This window comes from Rattus norvegicus, chromosome 7 (genome assembly GCF_036323735.1).
Source record: "Rattus norvegicus strain BN/NHsdMcwi chromosome 7, GRCr8, whole genome shotgun sequence".
NCBI lineage: Eukaryota > Metazoa > Chordata > Mammalia > Rodentia > Muridae > Rattus > Rattus norvegicus.
Window position 1 is genome coordinate 54,057,971 of NC_086025.1, and position 25,722 is coordinate 54,083,692.

Consider the following 25,722-nt stretch of genomic DNA (forward strand, 5'->3'; position numbering starts at 1 on the left):
TGAATAACATTATGTTTTCTAAGTATACTCAAATCAAATTTAGTGTCTTAGTCACTAACTCAAACAAGAGCTAAATATTTTCAGAGAAGCACCAGACATGCCTGTGATGGTTTCTGTATGCTTAGTCCAGGGAATGGCATCATTAGGTGTGGCCTTGTTGGAGTAGGTGTGTCACTGTGGGCATGAGCTTTAACACCCTTGTCCTAGTTGCCTGGGAGTATTGTGCTAGCAGCCTCCAGATAGAGATGAGGAACTCTGAGCTCCTCCTGTGCCAGGCCTGCCTGGATGCTGCCATGCTCCCACCTTGATGATAATGGGCTGAACCTCTGACCCTGTAAGCCAGCCCCAATGAAATGTTGTGCTTTATAAGACTTGCCTTGGTCATGGTGTCTGTTCACAGCAGTAAAACCCTAATTAAGACAATGCCTATCCATCAAGCTTCTAAGTGCCTTTTCTTACACAGAGGCAAAAAACATCCTTTCCTAGGTTTAATCTCAGAAAATGAACAGTCACAAAAAATTTAGATCCAGTACATTTGCTATTTTGTTTTGCAAACACTACAAATAAATATTTAAGTTTTTCTCTATAGGACCTTTGCTAATGAGCTCTACTTCTAAGACAGAATAAACACGGAGAAAAGCATGTAGCAGACATTGTTCAACATCCAGGCATCCTCCATTAAATTTACACACATGAATGAATTCAAAATAATACAAAGTAAACTTTTCTTTGAACATTTTTACATAATATCATTAAGGCCAGTTCTAGATTCCTAAAATTCCACAACTGAAATTAACTATATAGAATAAATCACCCTAATACCATGCAAATGTCTCCCATAAAACATAGAAAAGCATATCCCTACCAATGCTGCCTTTTCTCAACTGAGTACAGGAGTGGGATGTAAAGGGAGACAAGTGGGGCAAGAGGAAGAAGAGAAGGACATGACTTCAATAACAAAACTCGAATAGTCACTGTGCCCCAAAGGTGAACCCTGACAAGAGTTAAGTACAGGAATGACATACTTCTGATCCATGGCAAAATAGAAATGCGGGGGAGGGGGGTGTTCTTAAAGCCACATTAATTTTAAAGAGCAGGCCTTCATTCTACTCATGAGGGACCAGGATAGCAAGATGTTTTAGAATGAGTAAGCATAATAAAAATGGAAAGGAAAAAAAAAAAAGAGGGGGAATAAAAGCCACAGGGCAATGATTGTAGGGTGAGCTCTCAACACAGAGACAAATCCCTCTGTGGTATGACTGATGTATTTATTATAGGCTGCATTTCATACTGTGTGTGGGAATTTAAGTAATATAGTCCCAGGAAGGGCTACTTACTATTTATCAAATAGAACTTTGTAAGCCTGCAGGATTTACTGTATGTTTATAACTGATCCTGAGTTATGTGTGAAAACAGCCCGTGTAAGGAAGGAAGTTGGAAGACCGAGTTAGGAAAGTAGTGCTACAGGATGATGGCTAAGGCTACAAAGGAGGTAGATGTGGTGAGAGGTGATTGCATAAAAGATATACTCTGAAGAGGAGCAGCAGATAAGGATGAGTGGATATGCATTAAAAAGAAAAATATTTACATTTTGTTTCTGCAAAGAATAAAGGGCATTTAGAAACCACATTCTATCAATGAGAGAGTGTATGTTAATGTTATAATGAAACATCTTGATATATCATATAAAGGAAAGTCAATTTTGTAAATAATTAAAAAAATAGTTTAAGTAACACTTCCTCTTTATATCAGAAACAAGGATTGCTACATTCTTTGATCAGGGGCTTACACTGTAAACTGTCTGACTCTTCCTGATTCTCAGACCAGATTATAAGAAGCACAAACATTCCCAAGGAATGATGCTATATACCAAAATGTTAGGGAAACATTTAATTATAACATTTTCATCACTCCTTTGACTCAATAAGTTATATATTTTTAAAAGCACACTAAAATTACTAAATTTTCTCTACCAGTCTCATTCTTCAAAAAGAATTCTTTCATCTCAAAAAGTACAGAGAACGATGCTGGGACAGAACGGAGGCACTCGGCTGGCCTGACTGTCCACTGTACTATTTTATCACTTAGAAAGGCACAGTACCGATTCAAACTCCTGTGGTGTTCTTTATTGTTTTTAAGATTATTTTATATACAAGAGTACACTGTAGCTGTCTTCAGATACACCAGAAGAGGGCATCAGATCTCATTATAGATGGTTGTGGAACTCTGGGTCTTCTGAAACTTGGGACCTCTGGAAGAGCAGCCAGTGCTCTTAACCTCTGAGCCGTCTCTCCAGTCCCCACCTGTGGTATTCTTAGTATTTAAGTGCACCAATTCAAAGCCATCCTCAGTAAGTCTGAATAATTACAAAACAACTTTCAAAACTCTCACGTTTAGATAATCTAACCAACAATTTCAGAAAAGAATCTAAGGAAGACTGTGATGGAGAAAGGGGGTGACAGTAAGGCTGTAAGTTTTTTAAATGGTCAGGGAAGTAAAGCTAGAGAACTTTGTAAATTTAACTTGAAAATGCACTTGTGCCTTTATACAGCACAGTAAGCCAGAGCACAGAACTAGGAAATGCAGGACAGACTACCTATGTCTCTATCCAAAAGACAGCAATGCTTAACAAACAGCATGCCCGTCATGGAGATCTCCAGAGACCAATCTTCCCCGAATCCCAGAATGCTAGCAAAGGCTGGACTGGCACAGAAGTGATCCCTGAAATTCCTTTCCTGGTAACAAATACACAATGATTTCAAAACTTGGAAATACAAAGTCCTAACTGAAGGCTCTAAAGCACTGACAGTGCCACTCAGCATCTGTGTTCCCAAAGTGTAACTGCATCGTGGAGACGAACTTCAAACTGACTCAGCAGCTCATGATCTTCCGTTTCCCTACATACCCAGCAAGTGCTACTTTAGACTACTGTGTTTCCTTCTTACATGTATCTTGGTTTATGTTCAAGAAGGTTCACTACAGCATTCTGAAAAACCGACATACATTGGATAATGACAAAACTTGAATAAAAGCTGTAGTCTTGAACAAGCTGACAAGCTGGCTAGACAAATCTGTGAATGAACTTGGAAATACAAATACAAGGTCATGAGCCTGTCTAAGGAAAAGAGAGTGAGTGTGATGTCTGAACAAATCCTTAACCAATCAAACAAAGTAAAATGGGAGAAGAACAAGTCCAGAAAGACAAAACACTTAAGAAAGGGCTCAGCAGGGAGAGAAACCTGGGAAAATGGAACTTTCAATCCACCCAGGTGTTGCAGCAACTTGGGAGATAGAAGCAGGAAGTTCAACTAGGAATTCGACTAGGCCAGCTTTGGCTACATGAAGCCTGACTCAAAAACAACACCCTACCCCGCAACCTCACTCCAAAAAAACAAATTCCAAGCCAAACAAAACCCTTTCTATATGGCGAGCACAACAAGTCCTGGAGGAGAATGCTGGGTGAGAAAAGCAAGCCCTTCAGTGCTGGTCAACAGGGCAGAGTACAGGCAAAGAAACCACACAAACTTCTCCTGCCCACTTTACAGTTGCCTGTGTGATCTCAGCAACTGGTCCAAGCCACTCAAACTCCAAAATACTTACACCGCCAACAGCTTTCTTTCTCTGCTGTAGTTTACTGGCACAAGGCACACCAGTAACATCCAAACGGGTATTTTTCTATTTGTTCTTCATTTTCCTTAAATCTACTTTCCTCCATTCAAGCAATTTAAGTGAAAATTTATGTTCGTGGATCTGATCGAAATTCTTTTAACAAATAAGCATAAAAGCCCTCTGTAAGCAATGTCTCTGACCTCTCTTCAAAAAAGCCTTCCCTCCCACTATTAAACTATGGGCAAACCTTCAGTTGCTCAAATTCCTTTGTACCCCAGAGCCTTTGTACACGTGGCTATCACTAAAGTGTTCTTGCTCACAGTTCACTCTTCTGTGAAATTTTAATGCTAAATTAACAGGGTCTGCTCTTCTTAATCAGTGAAAAGAAAGCACTTTATCATAACCCTAATTGATAAAATGACTCTTTTATCAGTTCTGATTCAGGCAAAGTCAGGTGGGGCTCACATCAAACTCTAGTATTTTAGAGGCAGAGGCAGTTGGATCTCTAAATTTGAGCAGTCCAGTTTATATGGCAAGTTCCTGGACAGCTGGGCTACCCAGTGAAGACCTATCTCAATCCAGCAAAGCTCATTCGTACCATCATTACAATGGTGCAAATCTAGCAAACAATTAGTATTCCCTATTTTGTATCTAGAAAGACTCGGGACTGGAAGGTAAGTAGGTTGCTCCAGGCTATGCATTCGGTAAGCACACACACACAGGCTTTGATCCTAATCTATTAAGCATTTCTCCTTTAGGAACCATAGCAGACCCACAATCAAACATAAATACAACCTATCCTTTATAGACTGTTTCCTTCATAAAATATGAAGGGTGTTAAGGGTCAACATAATCATCAACAAAATGGAAGGCCCTTATTTTGTGATGAGCAACAAAGTAAGGTGGCTACAATCACAGATTTCTGCAGAAAGACTACTGTACAAAATGGGCTGTTACATACCACAGACAACAGTCTACACAACACCAATCGTATCCATTTTTTAAAAATTCACATTAGTTTTAGCATAAAAATAACTGAACAGAGAGTACTGCAGTAATTGAAAGTAACTGCACTGCACATAGACTTCGGGTGGCAGAGAAAAACAACCTGAATTTGACAAAAACAAACACAACAAAACAAAACAAACAACCAAACAAACCCTGGGCTGAGGCTGTCACTCAGTTGTAGGGTTGATATTTAGCAAGGCCCTGGGTCTGATTCTCAGCACTGTGGGACTGGAGGGGAGGATGGAGGTTGCGGATGGGAAGAGGGGATGGGGAGAGGATTTGAAGGAAAAAATTATCCAAGGAGAACTTCAAGTAGAAATGAATGCAAAAATTAACATATATCCATTTCCTACATTCATAAACTAACTTATTACTTTCTAGAGTGAACTGAATTTAATCCTTCAGGAAATTAAGATGACTGCACCCAAAACACTAAACTTCATTATGAAGTTAATCATCCAAACACTGATGATAAATGGGTAAGACACATCTAGAGTCAATCTACCACGGCTTCCTTTTCTTATCATAAAATCAGTTGTCCCATCACAGTAACCAGAGGCAGTAACTAGAGTTTGGTGTGTCGATGCTTCTGCAGCCCCACCCCTGGAGGTTTTGGCATGCCTAACTAACAAAGGCCTTGTCTCAAAAACAGACAAAAACCCAGAAAAGAACAAAAACTCTTAGAACAAAACAGCACGCCAGGCACCTGAGCCCAAATCTGCATGAGCATGCTTCCCGGTGTCCCTCCTACTATGGAATTTGCACTGGGAGTGCTCAGGGTGTGGAAAGAATGGCAAACCTGCCCCTTTCTTACTGTTTATGGGGTACGTTGGCAAGTTACTTTGACTGCTAATATAGAATTTAACCTCCGTTTGTCAGTTGAATACACTCCACAAACTCACAGGTTCTCCCCTATCTACTAAGTAGGGAAAAGGTATACAAACAACAAATTTATCCAACTTTACTAACAAGTAATAATTAGCATTGAAAACTATGATGAGGATCCTTGTCAGATTAAATTTTACTGCATGGGTGCCTAATTCCAGGTCATTAAAACTAAGCCAAATATTGTACTGTTGCAATATTGTAATCTAAGAGATTTTTGACTTAGCAACATACTGAGGTTTTCTATCAGCTATCTTGAGTCTCGATTATTACAAATAGTTCTATTATATCTGAGAAGCCCCACCCAAATTTCAACCAAAAATTAGTTCTAATTTGAGTCAAATTAATAGTCTAGAAATCAAAACAAATCAAAACTGCTTCAGTAACTGTTCTGTAAATGCAAACTGTCCGATAGATAAGTAACCATGGGGAAATAAACGCTGAAGGCGGCAAGGGAAGAACTGCAGGAGACTGACTGGAAAGGTGCTTGTCGGAAATCCAGGGCCTTGGCAAACACCGTGCTTTAAAATTTTGGAAAATGCAGGTCTTAATAGTCCTTTCTAAGGGTTTCAGAAATAGTCTCTAAGTTTTTGAATAAATTATACAGATGTAAGTTTGTTCAAGGTCTAAAAGCAAAGGTGAAAAGAGACAATCTTCTGAATCTAAAACTTGGCATCTGGTGCCTGGAGTGGTCTTTCTGGATGGCATTTCCAAACAGATACGCCATAGAAGCGCATGTGCTCCGGAGAGCATCCACCAAAACGCCTCCTCCTAAACTCTGCTCACGATTCAAACTGAATAAACTCATTGTGTGTGTGTGTGTGTGTGTGTGTGTGTGTGTGTTAACATTTTCTTAAATTTGTACTTATCAATAAGCCTTATACAAATCCAAATCCAAATCATTAAAACAGTTTAGAAAAAAATAATTATATAACCAAAGTTCTACATCACGTAATACTGTGAATCTATGGGAGAAAATGTGTGGTCCATCTATCTACCCACTTTAAAAAAAAAAAATCGACTCTAACTAGCACTGTAAAACGCTGATTTGAAATCTCCTAGGATAGCCCAAACTTACTCAGTATTTCTTCCTTAAATACAGAGTATAAAACTATAAAATACAAATGAAAAGACAAGTTAACAGCAGAAAAGCGTCTAAGTTTAGAATTAGAAAACAAATCATCTAAGCACCAAAAAGAAGCTGTTTCAAGTACTTAAAGACATGTCTCAAAAGGAATGGGAAACTAGTCTGATCCTTTGCTGAGGTGTTTCTACATGGCTCTCAGAAAAAGGAAAGCTTCAGAACGTAAAAGAGATAACCCACTGAAAATTTTGTCTTTTAAAGATCGTAACACCAAGAAAATACTTCAACTATCTATCCTAGGTCTTATGAAGAATTTGTTTTCCTGGTTTTAATTTCAAATGTCTTGTGTGCTCAAGGATCTGCACATCACAAGATATGAACTACAGGGAACAAATAGTCTTCAAAAGCACTTGCTGACTGTGTGTAGATACCGTGCCTTAACTGCATCCTACTTACTTTTGTTACCATTTCAAACCCAGAATGGCAGAATGGCTCAGGCTTCCTGTCACAATTGCAAAGGAAAGCATGTTTGAAATTTCTCTTGTGGGGAGTCAAACCACAGCTACCTGCTCAACACCCCGGGAAAGACAGCATACACTTAAAGGTGGGAGAAGCATTAAGAAACGTTAAAGAGACATGCCACCTCACCAGACTTGTAGGGCAAACTGGTGGTCTATGAATTTGTCTTTCCTGTTTACTTAGCTTCTTTTCTGAACACTAGAATTTTATCTAACCATTTACACAATAGCTTTACGAAGAACACACACACACAAAAATTCTAAACAAAATGACTCACTGGCAAGACGGCCCCACCCACCCTCAAAATACCAATGAATATAGCACTGTTAACCCCAGCTTTCCCCGCCATATACTTACCTGTGCAACTTCTTTCAACATTTGCTACTCTGGGGATGGGAAAGCTCAGAGCTGGAGGCTGAAGTGAAGAAGGAAAGGTTGGAGGGTGAGCCATGGCACCAGCCCCACACTAGGAGCTCCCCTGAGATATTACAGCAGGGTTGACACCATAGCTCTGAAGTTCAAACTCCAGCAAACGATAAGAAAGGAGTCCAACCAGAACATGATAAACGATGGGATTCTTCTGCTCTTTGAAAAATAAGGAAATCATGCTATAAAGATCTGAATGTCCAGTTTCAACATTATGACTCCCTGTTTATCTCTTCAATTACCCAACCCCAGAATCATCTTTCAGACTGCTTCAAAATACTAATTAAAACAACCAAAAAGGGCAAAGCTCTGAACACTTTCCCAAATATGCAAGGATAGGGCTTACCTGGCCTTCAGCAAATCATGCTAGTAAAGCATGTTCAAATATGCTACCTAGCCACTCCTGACATACTCTTGTTCTCTGAGTACAGTAACTCTATGCTCTGATCATGTTAACACCATCAGTCAACAGAATGAAAGTTGGATTACAGACAGAACCAGTAAAATCTTAAAAATGAGAGGCCTTTTGGTTTAATTATATTCCCTGAGAAGAAATTAATTTCTTAAGTGTTTCTACACGGATAAAAAACAAATAAGGACCTGTCCACCAGAGAGTCACTTTAATCAAAAAATAAAATGTTAAAGTACTTTAATGTGGGTGAGGTGGTGCACACTTATAGCGGGTGACATAGGAGGGTCACTGTAAATTTGATACCAGCATTTTAAAACACTCTGATAACAGAAGATGAGGTTTTTAAATAAAATATCATTTTCTCACTTTGGGTAAAGAATGCTAGAGACTGAGCCCAGGGCTGTGCACTGCCAGGCAGTGCTCTGTCACTCAGCTACACCGCCCAGTGAGAACTCACTGTCACTCACATGTATACATTTGTTTTATAGAAGCTAATGATTTAGAGATGAAGGCATTCTACTATACATGTGTTACTTCAAAATGATAATAATATGGCTATCACTGAAGAGCATGTTATTCTAAAATTTTATCTGCATGAGAATCCTGAATTGGGTGTAATGCAGTTAAAAACGCTGAGTATTCCTTCAATGAGGGAAGATAGTTCAAAATTCATCTAAATATTTGGTCACAGAAATGAATCTAATAAATGTTTATTCAGCGCCTGCTATGTCAAGTTCTAGACGATGCATACCACACTTCAGAACTTTCTCTACAGCGGAACACTGCAAATAAAAGGCAGTAGAGAATTTAAAGTGGCCACCTGCACCAGTCCTGGCTCCTTGCCTGCAGCCTACCCTTTTTACTGCAATTTCCTCTGCTACTACTCTCCCCTCTTTTCCCTGTGCTCCTGGCCCCCTCCTCTGGCTGTTCACATGGATGTCCCAGTGGAAAGACCTGGCACTTATTAGCTCCCCACAGACCCAGCTTCACCTATTTCCATTGCTCACTCACTAGCTTGTCTACTGACAGTGAGTTTTCTACTTGGTTTTGTTGCTGTTAATTTGGTTTTGTTTTAAATCGGAGACTTTACCTAGTCCTTATGTCTTTCCTAACACCAATGTCATGTCACATACACTGGAGAATGTCTCCTGATTTTGGCTTGAATGTTTTCTATAATCAAACTGAAATATGCATTTGAATGCTTTATCATCACAACAGTGTTGTGCCCTTCTTGTTTCCAATATGCTAATGCACATGATGCCAACACTTAATCCAGGTGGGGTGAGCCTGACCTTGATTAAGTTGGTCCATCAACCAGCTTTCTCACCTGTAAACTACTACTTCAGCATAAAAATAGTGTTTGCATACTAATGAACCAGGGAAATTATAATACTGGTAAGTAAGAGGTTTATTTGTATGTGATGCTGGTTTGTACTAAAAGCAAACAAACCTCGAGGTGTAATTAAAGAGTAAACTGTAATTTTATTTGAGACAAAAGGAAAAGAGGCACTTAATCTCACATAGGTTTTCAGCTTTTACCTTTAAATTAGAACTTCAAAACACTTAAGGCATACAGGATAACATCATCATGGTGACAACCAATGGTGTTTAGAGGACTTCCCACTAAGGATGGTGTCCACCCAGGCATGCTGCAGCCCTGCTGCTCACTACCCCTGCTACAGTTGTTAATGTAAGTGCTTTTGTAAAGTAAGCCAATTATCTTAGAAGATCTCACTCACAGATGACTACAATCAGCCCACAGGACAGCAGCAGAGATGGTAATAATGTCTCACTTCCTATTCTACCTATCACATTTTTAAAGCCTTGTCACAGTGCTGTCATCCTGACAGGAGTTAAAACTCCATATGCCAAATTCCAGACTTCAGCATTTCTTCTCTTCGAATGGCCTTTACATTTTTCCCTTGAACAAAAATCTAATTTTCATTAAAAATTTTAACTTCAGGAAGGAGAAAAAACTGGTCACAATGTAATATATACAAGAATAAATTAATTAAAAAAATTAAGAAACACTGTAACTTCATCCAGGAGAACAAATGACAACTGTTTGTGAGCCTATTACATACCAAGAACATGGAGTAGGATAACTCAAAGAAAACTGTCTGGTTTTTGGCTTTAGACTAAATAGACAGGACATGACAACTTGGATTTTATTTATCAATCTGTAGTATGTTTCTTTCCAAATGGTATTTTTTAAGTGCTCATATCTGGTGTGTCAATTTTGAATTGTATATCATACAGTGTCTTTTACACAGAAAGCATCTGAGTCAAAAGCATTAACACAAAGTCTTATTCTTACTATTCAGAATGATTCATCTAGCTTCTCAACTAATTTATCATGTCAAAGAATGAAATATTAAGAGTTCCAGTCCAACCAGGATGGACTAACAGGAACCTCTTCTACCAAACGGTTTAAAAATGGATAAAATACAGAGGCAAGAAGATTGTTAGGTCACAGCCTGATCCTCACTTAAAAAAAAATTAAGAGAAAATATACTATGTTTTCAGACAGGGGCAACAACTGACCTTCCTAACTAACTCAATGAGTTTTCAGGCTGTAATAAGAAGGAGGGAGCCAAATCAGAGAATTAGAGCTCTGTCATTAGTCCAAGGCATCTAAAGTAAGCAAGCTAAAAAGCTAGACAGGATGAGTTGCAGAGAAACAGCTCGGGAGAACTGGTGAAGGTTCCCAAAAGTCTTCTGTGCAGTAAAGATCAGCAAGCATGGAAAGAAGCCATAAACGCAGGAGAGAGAACCATCTGAAAGAAAAAGAAACCAACCCTAAAGGCTACCACTGGAACACACACCGCTTAGGTTGGTTCCCAGAAGCCAGAGCAGAGACACACTTATTCAAGGGACAGAAAAATACTGGCTTAATAATTGAAGAAAACTAGCCCCGACTTAAAATCTATTGTTTCTCTTTAATGATTTTTAAAAAGGGCAGAGGTAGAAACAGACACAAGAGACAAGAGAAGGGTCTCACAAGGATCAAATGTTCCTAAGTAATATAACTCTATCCTCCAGTTAACCTCAAGAATTCAACACAAATACTAAGAAATATATGACAACAGAACAAAACTATGGCGGGGGGGGGGGGGCGCACGCTATGTGAAGGAGCAGTGAAGTCAGTCAGATGGAGAACATGTAGGAAAACTTCCAAAACTCAACAGAAATAGTCTATGATTTCCAATGACAAAGAATTAGTGGACAATGTCATAATCAAATGCCATGTGCAAAAGAAGGCAGAGCACCGGCATGCTACATCAGAGCAGGGAGACGCAGTGCTCAAAGTCCCACTGAAGGACACATGCAAGGGGAAGAGCAGTAAACAGGGAGTGGAGGGAGGTTTGCAGGGCGACTCTGCATGTGAGTAGAATGCCGTAGAACAAAGCATAAGAAACATTCCAGAGAGGACCAAAGTGAACAAACAAGCAGAACAAAACTCAAAGAAACAAACAAACGAGGAAAAAAAAAGATAAAAACGGCAAACACAAGAAATTCCAGGCACTGGAGTCATGAAAAAAATTATGTCAGAACCAAAACCATACATTAAAAATTTATCATAATAAAACAAGAAATGTTCTTAATCCTTAGTAGTATCCAAAGAGAAAAGATATACACCAACAACTTTTTTTCTCACTAGAAGTAAGTCAGGAGATAGTGGAGTGTCATTCTTAAATGCTGTTTGGGCAGCAGATGACGGGGTCTTACAGCACAGGTACACCTAACATTCTCCATCTGCCTAATTCAGTCCCAAGCACTGATTACCGGTCTGCGCCTGGCTGGTATCCTATTTTTAAGATGCTAAAAAGAAACTACCAATTTTCAATTTCTTACTGAGCAAAGATATTTTTTAAATGAGGGTAAAATTTTCACACACAGGATTAATCCTAACATAATTCATCACTACCAGAAATACATTTAAAAGAGAACTCTTTTTAGTAAGAAAAGGATACCCCAAACAAAACAGGAGATGGGTGAAGAGAAAGAAATGGGGGAGAAAAAAACAGGAAAGGAAAAAGAATAGACAGGAAAGGTAGAAAATGAAGGAAAATGAAAGAAGTCAAAGTATTAAATTATGGATATCGAAAAGCAGTAAACCAAAATTACTCCGCCTCAAGCAATAAATAATGAAAGTCTGTAACAAAGGTGTTTTAAGGTGTTTCCTTAAAAGCAAGCTTTTAGTCCAAGCCAGAAAACAGACGTGTGTGTGTGTGTGTGTGTGTGTGTGTGTGTGTGTGTGTGTGTGTCAGACACTGTACAGCAGACACTGAGTTCTAACAATACTCCAGGAAGTGACCTCTACCTGATCATACCCCACCTACTCAGTGTTTTAGCTCATATCCAGTAGCATTCTTAGATGGGAATACAGGAGCAGAACAGTAAAAATTAATAAGCATGAACATTTCCAGAATTAATGGACTGCTGAACATGGCAGGGAAACAGGAAAGAGAGAATCCCAACATTGCGAACACGTAGACAAATAACTGGCATCATACTATGTGTTCTAGCCACAAAGGGGTCACCGGAGCACTCAGGAGAGCAACAAGGAAAGCTTGGAGCATAGCTGGGCCAGCCGGGCCATACAGACAACCAAGACAACATGGTCAAGACCTTGTTCAGGTGGGTGGGAAGCAGGGGAAACCAATGGAAGAGCCTTGCAACAATTCTTTGCCACATCAATCTATGTCTATATAAGACACTACATCAACATCCTAAAAATGGTGACCACCTAAAGCTTTCCCTAAGGTAAGTAACAAACAAAAGATTACTTCTCAAAAACTTTTCATTGATTTATCAAAAGTACTAGTCAATTTAGAAATGCTAGTCACAAAATGAAATTATCATTTCCAAATGACTCTTATATGAAAACACAAAACTACTGATGAATTTTAGGAATAAAAGTTTTGCAACAATGGATATAAAACCCAATTTAAAAAATTAGCTATTTTGATTTACAGTAGCATCTATACAATATACTCTTTTGATGTACCATTTACAACCACAAATCAAAGTATTTAATTGTAAATATGAGTGAATTTAAAGGTATGTGTAAAAAGTAAGAATTTGAGAAAAATATAGAATTTCCAGATAGGAAGAAACTGTAAAAGGATCACCCTCTCCAACCCAGAGTCAGTATAATTCTACTCATAAACTTGGGGTTTTTTTAGTTGGAGGAGTCTTTAAAAATATTCAAAATGTGTCACAGAGTGAATTGTCAAAGTTAAAACTGAGGCCAAGGTTAATGGCATAAATACCAAACATAAATATGACAACATGAAAACAACATCATTTACAGGCATGCACAAGCTTAACAGAGTAGCCAAAAACAACATAACATACGATTCTGACAGACAGAAGGCGGGTAGTGGTTAGTTACAGGAGAACTGACTGAGTGAAGAAGATGCTGGAATCCTAACTCAGAAAGTCAATTTCAGACAAAGTTAAATATGAAAGGGAGAATGTAAAATCTTTAGAAAACTGTAAAAGTATGTTTATTCTCAATCTAGGGAAACATGTCTTCAATACTAGCTCAATAGATTGTGACATTCAATGTCCAACAAATACTAATCATGTGTATGAGCTCAAAACTGGTGGTACACTTTCAAACACATGCCTAACGGACCTCTTGGGAACTGACTATTCAAGAAATTTGCAGTACTGATTTTTCAGATAACTTCCCTAGCTTCCCTAGCTAGTCTCTCTTTTATTATTTTCATCCAATGTTGGAAAAATACACAGCTTGTCCTCTGGGCACTGCTGGCTCTATTCTTCCTCCCATTTTTGAGACCCTCTCTTCTCAACCTGTTGTCCATCTATTGCATTCTTATGATTCTAGTCTTTGAAGGTATGGAGCACTTAAAGTTTTCTCACATTGGGTAACAGAGCGAGGCTGCACCATTTACTTTAACCTTCCCTGGATCTCTTAGTTATGTAACAGATGGGGGGGGGGATCTATTCTGATGTCAAAGTATCTACTCACACTAACCAGTGGCCATCCGCTAAACACTCTGTGTGCCTCTGATCTATGACCAATCAACACTGAGCTACTTCTATGTCAACATTTAACTACCAAAAAAAAAAAATACATGGGGAATTTTGTTTGTTTTCATCTAATTTCATCTGGGGCTTCCAAAGATGCCATCTCACCAATTTTATTAGAAACACTTAAATGGGATTTGGTGTGGCTATTTAGCAAAGCCTAGGGTCTAAATTCCCAAAAGGAAGTCACAGTCACAAAATGAATACAAAGTTTGCCACCTGATACTTTTAATCTTTGGAAACAAAATAGTATCTGATAGCATTTACACTATCACAGTAAGACATTAGACTTAACAGACATACCTAACAGAATATTTTGGTCCTGGGGAACTATTAAACACACATATATATACACACACATACCAAGATACTAAGGGTGGGCAACAACCATGAGTTTTATTACAAGTAAACAAGTTTTCTAGAAAACAAATGTCGTGGGCAGTTGAGATGGCTCAATGGGTAAAACACCTGCCACAGAGCCTGGTTATGTTCAATAACCAGGAGCATGTTAAAATGAAACAATCATCTCTGGCATGCTGTCCCGACCGCCACCACACAGGCACTATGTTATGTGTGTGCACGCATGCAGGATTAAACAAATGTAATAACAATAACCTTGATGTCATTTTATGATTTCAGAAGGAAAAATGTTTGCAGGGACCACAAAGGAAGGCTAGCATATTGTAGCAGTAAGTCAACCCTGAGGAACTTGGGAATTCATTTAACCTGATGTTGTTAGTTAGTCAGGAAAACATGGGAAAGGGGGACAGGTGGCCAAAAACATACCAAGGTTTACTTTCCAATCTCGGTTATAAATTCCAAGTGACATCTGACACTGAGCAGTGACTGCAGCAGGAACCGCCAACAGCCTCACGCCGCCATCAGTATTACTATTACTCTGCACCACCCCATTAGCAGCTCCACAGATGCAAAGGAACCAACCAGGAAACGTCTTCGTTTTGAGTTTATTCCACTCCACTGTTTTGTATCTCTGACCGGGACAATGCTTAGGGCCTACTGTCAACAAGGTTTTCGAGAGCCAAGAGGAGAATACTGAGGTAGTTGACTACTTCAGCCTTGTGTGTGTGACTCACTTTTTCACCTGCTTACTCTTACTCTTACTTACCTTCATCCTATGCAAACAGCAACAAGGACTAAAGCCTACCTCTGTACTACTCTAGGCATCAGACCTACTGTTAAGTACTCATTAAAAAAGAATCCCTACAGATTTTTATACTAAGTGGTCTCTGATAGTCACTGTTTTATCAATACCTTACATATTCAAAGATGCACAAATGTTTGTGTTTCTAAACACATTAGAAGTACCCAAAGGAAGTCCCAAGCTGCCTAGTACAACTAAAACTCTGAGACACCAACTAACCAAAGATGCATGTGGCCTGCAGACAGACTTTTCACACTGACTTAGAAAAATGAAACAGGGTGCTTCCATGGTTTATACTTACATTTCACTGCAGTATAAAATGTTAGTCTGTATATAGTAATGCTTAAAACTTACCAAGTACAAACACTTCTTCCTAACCACTTATGTGTTTATTAATTAGATTAATTTGTACTTTATAGTACACTGTCAAGTGTGAAGTGTTTACCTTGGGAAAGTGTCTGAAGGTTAAGTCAGTTAAAAGCTCATTTTTTTCCTACTCGAAACAGTGGAATATAAGGGATAACTTGTCAAAATACTGCCACAAAGAAGCACGTGCCTGTAAATATCAAAACCTACATACATAGTAAAAAATATATATATAAAAAGGAGTGAAATGCCAAACTCAAATTAATAACCACTTCTGAAAAATAAAACAAGAAATGAGATATGGCAATATCTCCATAAAAATAACAAGCGAAGATACGTATTTGTTAAGAAAAAATAAAAACAGAACAAAAAACAGCAAACCCATTTGCACTTGTACTCATCAGGAAAGACTACAAAGTAAAGCACTAAGAAAAAAGTTAGAACGGTGAATATTCATATTGGACTTAGTGCTTTTCTTCAACATTTTATGAGGAAAAAATTAATTTTTATTGCTAAAAGATAAATGTAAGGAAGGTTGCATTCAGTGTAAAAAATCTTGGAAATGCACTAGTAGATAGCTAGCACATTGCCCTGTTTCTTCCTCTCACTTTTTCAGTAATTTTATTTTATTGTTTTGTTTTTGTAATTGTTTTTGTAATTTGTTTTATTTATTGTATTGTTTATTGTAATTGTTTTATTCAAACAATATTCACTGAACATTTACCTGTATAGCAGGTAGCACGTTAAGGACTGGTGGTGCCAAAATAAACAGTTGCAGCTGTAGTTTTCAACAAGCTGATTAAATGCACACAGACGTGCTCTCTTGCAGTTCTATAATGATGGAGGCAGTCTAATGTGCACTGATCAGTACAGTAGCCACCAGCAGAAGTATACACTAAGCATTTAAAATGTGCCTTGCATGGTTGGCAAACTAAAAATGTAATATTATTTAACTTAAATGAGTTTAAGCAGCCATCTGTAGTTCCTGTCTATGGAACGAACAGTCTAAGTGTACAGGAAATTGAGAGAAAATAGATGGTTGTTCAGAACTAAGGCCAACACCAATCTACGAGTATATAGGACTTGAGAGCAATTGGAACAAAAGCCCTGAGTCCATTACAGGGAAGCTTCTGGAAAAATGGAAATCAAATTATTATCGAGTCATGAAGAAAGGATACTATTCCTTCAGAGATCCAAACTGTTAAAAGCTTGGGGTAAAGGCACACAGAGCCTTCAGTCGGCTTTAAATTACTAATAGTCAAGCCCAGCAGAGGCAGTTAGAGAAGAGCTATTGAGGGCATAGGTGCACATAAAATCATTTGGAGGAACACATCCAAGCAAAGTCAAGTAGGTGCCATGTTTAGGGCTTGAGAATCAGAGAAAGCCATTAAAGAATCAAAGTGGTAATTAAGATGATTGAAATTTCTGAACGTTCATAGCTATGGCAAAATTAGTATAAATTATAGGAAGAATAAACAGAAAAAAATTAAAACTGACAATGCCCACTTTCTTATAAAAAGCTTGATGACCCTTTCAAAAAGGACTGCTTTTCTAAACTAAGTTATTTATGCAAACAAACTTCATCTACTATATTCAAATGCCTAACTGGGCTTATTGACAAACAAAACATACAAGTTAATACAACTACAAAAACCAGTAGTTCAACTCCTGTGTAACTGAGTCTATAAGGTCTGTATGGAAATGAGAATTGGAGAAATATTTTTTGTTACTCTCAAGTATTAGGCAATTATCAGGATGCTTAAAGAAACAAACAGGGCTGGAGAGATGGCTCAGTGGTTAAGAGCACCCGACTGCTCTTCCAGAGGTCCTGAGTTCAATTCCCAGCAACCACATGGTGGCTCACAACCATCTGTAAAGAGATCCGATGCCCTCTTCTGGTGTATCTGAAGACAGCTACAGTGTACTTATATATAATAAATGAATAAATCTTTAAAAAAAAAAAAGAAACAAATTCCAAAACCAAAAAGCTCTCAAATAAATGAAGTTATATAGACACAAAGAAAGTCTACTTTAATAATGAAAAGAAGGAAATGCTTATAAAGTGAAAATTTTTAAACTCCAAATTAGTTTCACCTTAGAATATATATGCTCCTAAGAGTTACCAAAACATACAATTTTACTTTGGTGATTCAACATTGTGACTTCTCCATATACTCTCAATAAATTAATCTTAATGCTAGATATAAAACCAGTCTTCTATGCACATATTCTTTTCAGAGGAGGCTTAAAAACAAAATAATTTTACAATCCAGACCTGTTTTCAAAGACTTTTCAATATACATTGGACACCACTATGTAACAGTAAAAGGCAAATAGTAAAAAAATATATTCAGTCAGCAGGTCTAATCAAGAATGCATCTTCATGCAAGCTCAAAAACTTGTATTATTTGCATACTAAAACTAGAATTTAGCACTTTTACAGTAGTATAAACTGAAGTAAGTCAATCTTTATTGGCAAAATATAACTGCTTTACTCCTTTCATAAGTATAAATTCTAGAAGTGTACATATTGTTCCATGACACAATTAGCTATGCTACAATGTATAAATCAAAGGAAGGTCTATGCTCACCCTGCGGATGGATGTTTGTGAACACTGAAATGCCACACAGCCCATCACAGTACTCTTGTAGTGATTTAGCAAAACCTAACAAAGATGCAAAGGTCCAAAAAGTGTAACCAATCAAACCTAACAAGTACAAGCTGCTGGAAGTGGTTCTCAGGTAGGAAGAACTACAGAGCAAGCACAAATAATAATCAGCAGAGGCTAGTCCAGTTTATGAGGACAAATCAGAGAGGAGTTACAGGGAGAATTGATTCAGCATAATCCCAGCTTACTCTGGCTAATCAAAATAATAAAAGCTGGCCAGAAACTTCATACATCAAGTTGGGTAAAAGCTCTAGGAAGGTTAGATACAGAAGCATCTTCTATTGGGGATGGTGCTCCAAGACAGAATCCAAGTCTTATAACCAAAGACTCTTTGCTGACACACAGCATAAAACTCACTTTCAGTTCTCTCCACTATTCATGCCTCCATGTGTGGGAAGAAAGGATTAATTGCACTCCACCAAATGCTGAGTGTGTGAGTAGCTGTCCAAAGCTTGTGTGTCACATTAGCTGTCCTAGTCTCAAAGGACAAACTCCTGAGGTGAAAAGGAGCAACAGGCTGGAACCATGTCTGCACAGGAAGCCTAACATCTCACTCCTATATGAACTTATTTGGAATTTAATATTACTTCACAATTTCATACTTGATTCACTATTGAATGAAATGAAGTAAGTTTTCATTTAAAACTTAACTTCATACACTAACTATTCATTCTTTCTTTAAAAATCACTTCAATAGGGGTTGGGGATTTAGCTCAGTGGTAGAGCGCTTGCCTAGGAAGCGCAAGGCCCTGGGTTCGGTCCCCAGCTCCGAAAAAAAAGAAAAAGAAAAAAAAAATCACTTCAATAACACTACCTTTTAAAGTTCACCTTCTTTTGAAAGCTCAGGAAGAACTGTTACGCTTCCAGTATCTTTTGAGCATCCCTACATAATTATATTAAGAATGGATAGTGTTAAGTAAGAAACAAAACGAAACAATCTGATGTTGTAAGGACAGCATATTAGTGACAAATGAAACAGGTCTGAGTCATCATAGATTTCTAGATTTCACTTATAATTTCTACTATAGCCTATCCAATGCTATACATTTCTCTAACACTCTATTATACAAAATATAACCCCAAACTTACACTCCATTCTTTCAGGAATATGCATAAAATACTTTATGAACTACTGCCTTTGAATCCAGCCAAAAATCATGTATCTCAGATAATTGTAAATTTTGGCATATATGTCAGAAAATTGTTCTGCTACTAAAAATATACCAATATATTTTTAGTATTTTGTAAAACATTCACAATTATTCAAGCTGTTGATTCCATTATGTAATATTTAAATTTATACCACAAATTTTCAGGAGATTGTATTCATTGTAATCTGTTAGTTCCAACTCTATGTTAAAACAGTTCAATGTACTATGACACATGGAAAAAAGGGAAGGAAAAACATCTTACCTGGTAGTTTCTTTTCTCAGATAATGTATGTCCATCAGTCCTCACCATAGAGTCGTGTCCTTTCCTCACAGTACTGGAGGCAATCAAATAGAACTGTCACTCAAGGGTCGTGTCACAGGAAGGACCGCCCACCAGTTCTCCCTCTAGAGTGGAATTATCCAAAAGCCATCAAAATTACTAACATGTAAATATACATAACAGTAACAAAAATATTCAACTTAGCACACAAAATACATAGAGAACAAACCCAAAATGCACTGTCTTAGACTTTGTCCCATCCTCCCTCCAGGTATTGTAGCAGGCAACTAGCACTAGGCTTTGAGGTAGAGATTATCTGATATGAAACAGTCAGTCCGTTCACAGCTGCTTCCACTGCCGTCACAATACCAGACATTACACAACAAGAAGAAACGCAGAAAAACAAAGGTAAAAAGGAAAACAACAACAAAAACCCCACCTTATCCCAAACTTTTTTGTGTCTCTTAAATATTCTCTGGTTATTCTCCAAATAACCAATTAATTCAGACTCAGTCATTTAACCCTTTGTCCCCACCCACTGCCTATCCTGGATGGTAAGAATGCATCGTGTGTTCATGTATCATTCCTGTCGGTCAGGAAGCTCATCTCCATGCGGTAAGATGGAAGGAAGTGCATGGCATTTTAAACAATTATTAGATTAAAACCCGATTCAGGGCTCCATTAGCATAACTGCAACAGAGAACAAGCACCCGCTTTTCACACCCCAATTTCATACACATTACAATAGGATTCACTTTTTGGCATGGGGGGGGATTAATGATGCTCATTTCTTAACCTGGGTAAATATGCACAAAATAAATATACACTGTACATGTCAGGTTAAAAAAAAACAAAACTGAGAGAAAAATTATGCTGTTTCAAAACTATAAAGTAAAATTCAAGAAGTTCAAAGATTTCAAGGTAGTTCTATAAGAATGTATGAGATACATTTCAGTACGAATAGCCATAACAGTATAAAACATTTACTCTTACAAAGCTACTAAATAATGTTGTTATCCATTATAATTTTGCATTCAAATTTTTTTAAAAATAAAATGTATATTAGGAAGAGACACTAAAAGCATCAAATTTCTAATCCATGGGTTAGATAAGGACTGTAGAGATGGCTCAGTAGGTAAGGAGCCTGCCTCCAAAGCTCAGGACTCGTTTCCATCCCTAGAATCCATGTAGGAGCCTTAGGGGGAAGAGGAGTGGACAAGCAGATCCTTGAAGCTCACTGACCTGCCAACCAGCACAGCTCAGTCAATGACCTTCAGGTTCAGTGACAGCAACTCTAGTTGAGGAAACCTCATGTGGCTCCTAGAGACACCGTCTATACCCACACACTAACACCACACACATACATTAACCACATACACAAACTCCTCAAATTTTTATGTATTTAAATTATATATAAGCATGTATGTATGTGAATAGGTATGTGATCATGGGAACAGGATATCAGGTCCTCTAGGGCTGAAGTTATGGGTGATAAGAGCCATGTGATGGGGTTTAGGAACCAAAACCCAAGTCCTCTGCAAAAGCAGTTAAGTACTGGTAACCAATAAGGCCTGCAATTTAAAAACAATAAAAATCTCAAGCCAGTGTTACTGAAGAGGACAATACAAAGGTTTACAAATATATATACATTGACACAATCCACTAAAAGAATAAATTTTAAATGAAAAACTAACATGTAGAGAGCTTTTGGGGGCCAGTTGGCAGGAATCTGACATTGGGCCAGGACAGGGAAGTTAGCTCAGGCAGGAATCTGATTTTAGACTAGAACAAAGAAGTAGGCTTCAAGCAGATTGGGAAAAAATAAACCCACCTCAGCCTCAGAACTGGCTGGGGTCATACTACAGTGTTGTTTAACTGTCTCTTTTCTTTTTAATCCTTGCTTCTGCCCTGGAGAACCTGTTGACTGACTAAGCAGGCTTAGTCAATAACATCATTGACAAAGTTTTACAAGGAATCCATATAATAAAATTACCAAGTTGTGAAAGGATGATTTTACTCAGTTTGACCATCATGGTACATGTTGAGCTGAAATACTTCAAGATGCCTGACTCTAGAGCAAAACTGTAACTGCACATTAAAAAAAAATTATGTGCATTTGGAATAAAGTTTGTTTCTCAAAAATAAGGATTTACTGAACCACTAGTATATTTAGTACTATAAATGTAGTCATCATTTAAACTGCTTTGCGTTCATTATTTAATTTATGCTATGCTTCACAGTGAACAGAGCCTTGCAAACGTTGGGCAACCACTCCACCATAGATCTATATTTTTGAATCAGGAATTAGGGTATTTTAAAAACAAAATTATGACGTGAACTGGTTTTTCCATAACAATAGTGTAACACATATTTGGCTTGGCTGTAAAAATTTTTTTTCATTATATAGCTCCTAACCAATAATCTCGTTTGTAGTGTTAGTGCTTAATAGTATCAAAAAAGTTTTAAGATAGGATCTACATTACTTTAATACTAACTGAATTCAGTGAACAATAATCTAAAAGTTGAGTTACTAGTTATAGAATAAGAATGCTTTTCTCCTTAAAAATATTTTGTTTGAGTAAAATCCCATATAGTAATACACTTTTTTTTTTTTGGTTCTTTTTTTCAGAGCTGGGGACCGAACCCAGGGCCTTGCGCTTCCTAGGTAAGCGCTCTACCACTGAGCTAAATCCCCAGCCCCAGTAATACACTTTCATATTATGCAAATTTTATCAAAAGATACATTTAAAATCTTAAATTAAGCAAGGTAACTTAATACTTGTGTTACACAACTTTAACAGCATCTTAATTATACAAAAAAGGACAGTTAGGAATAAAGATGTATGTGCTAAGTACTACTTTAATAATACTCTTAGCAAGTATGAAAAAGGACCATTTGTCAGCACTAACTTCGCCCTATGCTGTACTGAATAATGCACTGTGGTGATGACTGACATCCAGGGAGTGAAATGATCTGCCATACACATTACACATATGTACCTAAGACAGTCTGTGAAAAGTGACAACCAGGAGCAAGAATGTCATTGCTCCTAAAGCAGGTGTATACTGTTTTCCCACAAAGTCCTACAAATAGTCCAAAGTCATAAAAGTATGTGTTTGTCAAATTACAGGGAAATTTTTCTAATAAGCAGAGTTACCTTCAATGAAAGAAAACAAAACAAAAAGACTAGCTTTATTCATCTACATTAAACCAGACAAACTATATGAGACAGCCATTTTGACATGTAATCATTTCAGGATATAAAGAGAGCAGAACCAATGAAGTGAGTTCTATCAGTGCTCCCAGGTCACAGTAGGAAGGGCAGAGTGGAAGCCAATCAATCAGAGTTCAGGGTTCCAAGTTAGACAGAGGAAACAGGCAACTAGAATCTGCAAGGTAAATAAAGATCAAGGCTTCAGCAATAAAGAACCCAAGGACCTGAACAGAGAATGCCTTTAATAGAAATTTAATGGATTTTAAGCAGGGTGATGACTTGTATCTACATATGAAAAAGCCTCAGTCTAGAGAAGAAAACATTAACAGGAGAAACAATCTCAAAGTTCATAAGGTTTCCTGTTCAGAACTTAATGAAAGTTTCAACTATTAGATCAGGTAAGCTTTAGAAAAACACTGTGGAGGGACCTAACTCAAAAGAGATATTAGCCTGATTGTAAGTAACATACTTGCAATTCTCAAGCAGTTCAACAGTACATGAAGGAACCCAACAGACTAGCATAAAAGAACCCAACAGCAAATATATAGTATAACTCGTAATAAGTTGAAATATAACAAGTGAAAATAAATATAGCAATTAGACAAACGGTGGAATTGCTAGGCAAGGATGTGAAAGCAGGTATCACTAAATATATTCTAGATTTTCAAATGAGCATGTCAATGCAAGGTCTGTCTGGTACAATGACAAATACTGACAGCAGAAAGAAACGTCACTGGCTCCAAGGCTTCAGTGCACGGGTGAGGACAGAGTAAGACAGACAGACAACTGGAAGACTGGCCCCCACTGACAGCATTTTAAGAACAGAAAGAAAAGAATCACCATCAAAGAGCTCTAAAATTCAACTAAGACCTTTTAAAAACTAAAGTAGCTATTTCAGAAGAGAGTTTTAGCAACAAAAAAAAACCCTAAACATTGGCTTGCTATATAACTACATAATTCTATCTCCTAGTTATTTATCAGATTGAAATTTATGTCCGCATCAAAACCAGTACACAAATGCTCATATTAATAAGGGTATCATTCTTAGTAAATGAGTAACATGATTATTTCAATGATAAAATGTTATTCAACAATAAAACAAAACTAACGTAGGCAACATGGACAAATCTTTAATGCATCACTCTATGGGAATGAATTCAGACTGAAGCGCCTGAGAACCCACAGGTCACCCTGAACCAGGGAGACAGGCAGACTCCTCCAGTCTCATCCTTAGCTCTACAGAAAACACCTCCACACCTTCCTGCTAGAGTCCTAGATCCCAGCAATCCCATCTCCAGTGGATCACACGGATCTCCTCCAACTCCCTACTCATGTTTAACCCAGCCCCAAACTCCAAAAGGCAGTTAGTTCCTGGGAGCCGGAGGCTCTAAGCAGTCAGTGAACTGCAAATCTTCCTCTCTATTCTCCATATCCAAACTCCATCCCCAGTCCAGCTCTGTAGCAGACCTTCTGTTGAGGCCTCTCCTCATTCTCTGCCCTCATTCCCAAGGGACTAAGGAGATCGTGATGGAACACCTGCTTTCCTCCCTCCTGTGACCCCTTCAACCTTCCTCTTCACCTCTAAGTTGATTCCCATCCCTAAGTGTCAGCTCCCAACATGTAGAAACACATTTTACCTGGAACCCCAAAAATATCTGAAGATAATCTACACACCCTTCTAAGAACTTGGGGGGGGGGGGTGTCACACCAAAGAACAAAGCACCCAACTAAAAAAGTCCAGATATTAGCACCTATTATTCTACCCTCCCAAACCCAGATGCCAGGATAAAAGCGCAACTGATAACAGCCAGGACAGCAGGCTCCCACTACAGCCCGGCCCACAACTGTACCGCAGCGGGCCCTGAGTATTCCAACTTAGCCCTCAGCACAAGACCTTAAAACTGCCTTCATGACTATAACAGAAGCCCTGACAGAGGAAAAGAATAAATCCCTTAAGAAAAATCTGTGAAAGCACAAACAGTGGAAGGAAATGACTAAAACAGTTTTTAAGAACTGAAAAAAAAAAAAAAAAGAATAGAAAGCCAGGCACAAAATATATGGGATCCCACAAAAAAAAAACCAAATCAAAAAACTGCAGGAATATAGAAAGAAGAAACCATATCAAAAGCAGAGAAAATATTTTCAGAAAAATCATAGAAGAAAACCCTCCCTAACCCAAAGGAGCTACATATCAAAGTATAAAAAGCATATGGAACACAAAATAGACGGGACCAGAAAGAAATTCCTAAAATTAAAAAAAAAAAAACTAAACTAAGAAAGAATAGTAAAAACTGCAAGAAAAAAGACCAAGTAAAATATAAAAAGGCAGACCTAATAGAATTAACTAACACCTGACATCTCAATGGGAGACTCTAAAACCCAGAAGGGCCTGGACAGATGTGCTACAGACTCTAAAAGACCACACGTGCCAGCCCAGAATACTGTACCCAGCAAAACTTGCAATTAAAGTAGACGAAGAAAATAAGACATTCAGGGCTGGGAGTCGAGATAGGGTGGGTGGTTGGGTGGGGGAACACCCTCATAGAAGAAGGGGAGGGAGATGGGATGGGGGGGGGTTATGGACAGGAAACCAGAAAAGGGAACATTGCAAATGTAAATAAATATCCAATTTAAAAAAGAAAAGAAGACATTCCATGATAAAACCAAATTTAAGGAATTATCTACATATCTGGCCTTACAAAAGGTGGGAGAAGGAAATTTACAACTGAAAGACCTCAACCACACCCAAGAAAAAATAACCTCAGACAAAAAAGAGGGGAAACTCACACTTCATGATACAACATCACCACCAAATCACTGCTCACTGATAGCTCTCAGAATTGATGCTCTTAATTCTCCAGTAAAACACAGACAAA

The 25,722-nt window shown here is 37.9% G+C and overlaps 1 protein-coding gene across 13 annotated transcripts in view; it reads right to left on the reverse strand.

Moving 5' to 3' along the window:
- Cnot2 (CCR4-NOT transcription complex, subunit 2) overlaps positions 1-25,722 on the reverse strand; it is a 101,065-nt gene that overhangs the window by 41,524 nt on the left and 33,819 nt on the right. For 6 of the 13 annotated variants that reach the window (XM_039078732.2, XM_006241369.4, XM_039078728.2 and 3 more), the window contains exon 2: positions 19,614-19,686. In XM_039078732.2, the coding sequence (XP_038934660.1) occupies positions 19,614-19,686 (73 nt within the window). Of the gene's footprint in view, positions 1-7,462; positions 7,521-19,613; positions 19,757-25,722 lie in introns of all 13 variants that reach the window. The other 7 variants (XM_017594741.3, XM_039078730.2, NM_001399554.1 and 4 more) reach the window with 3 other exon arrangements.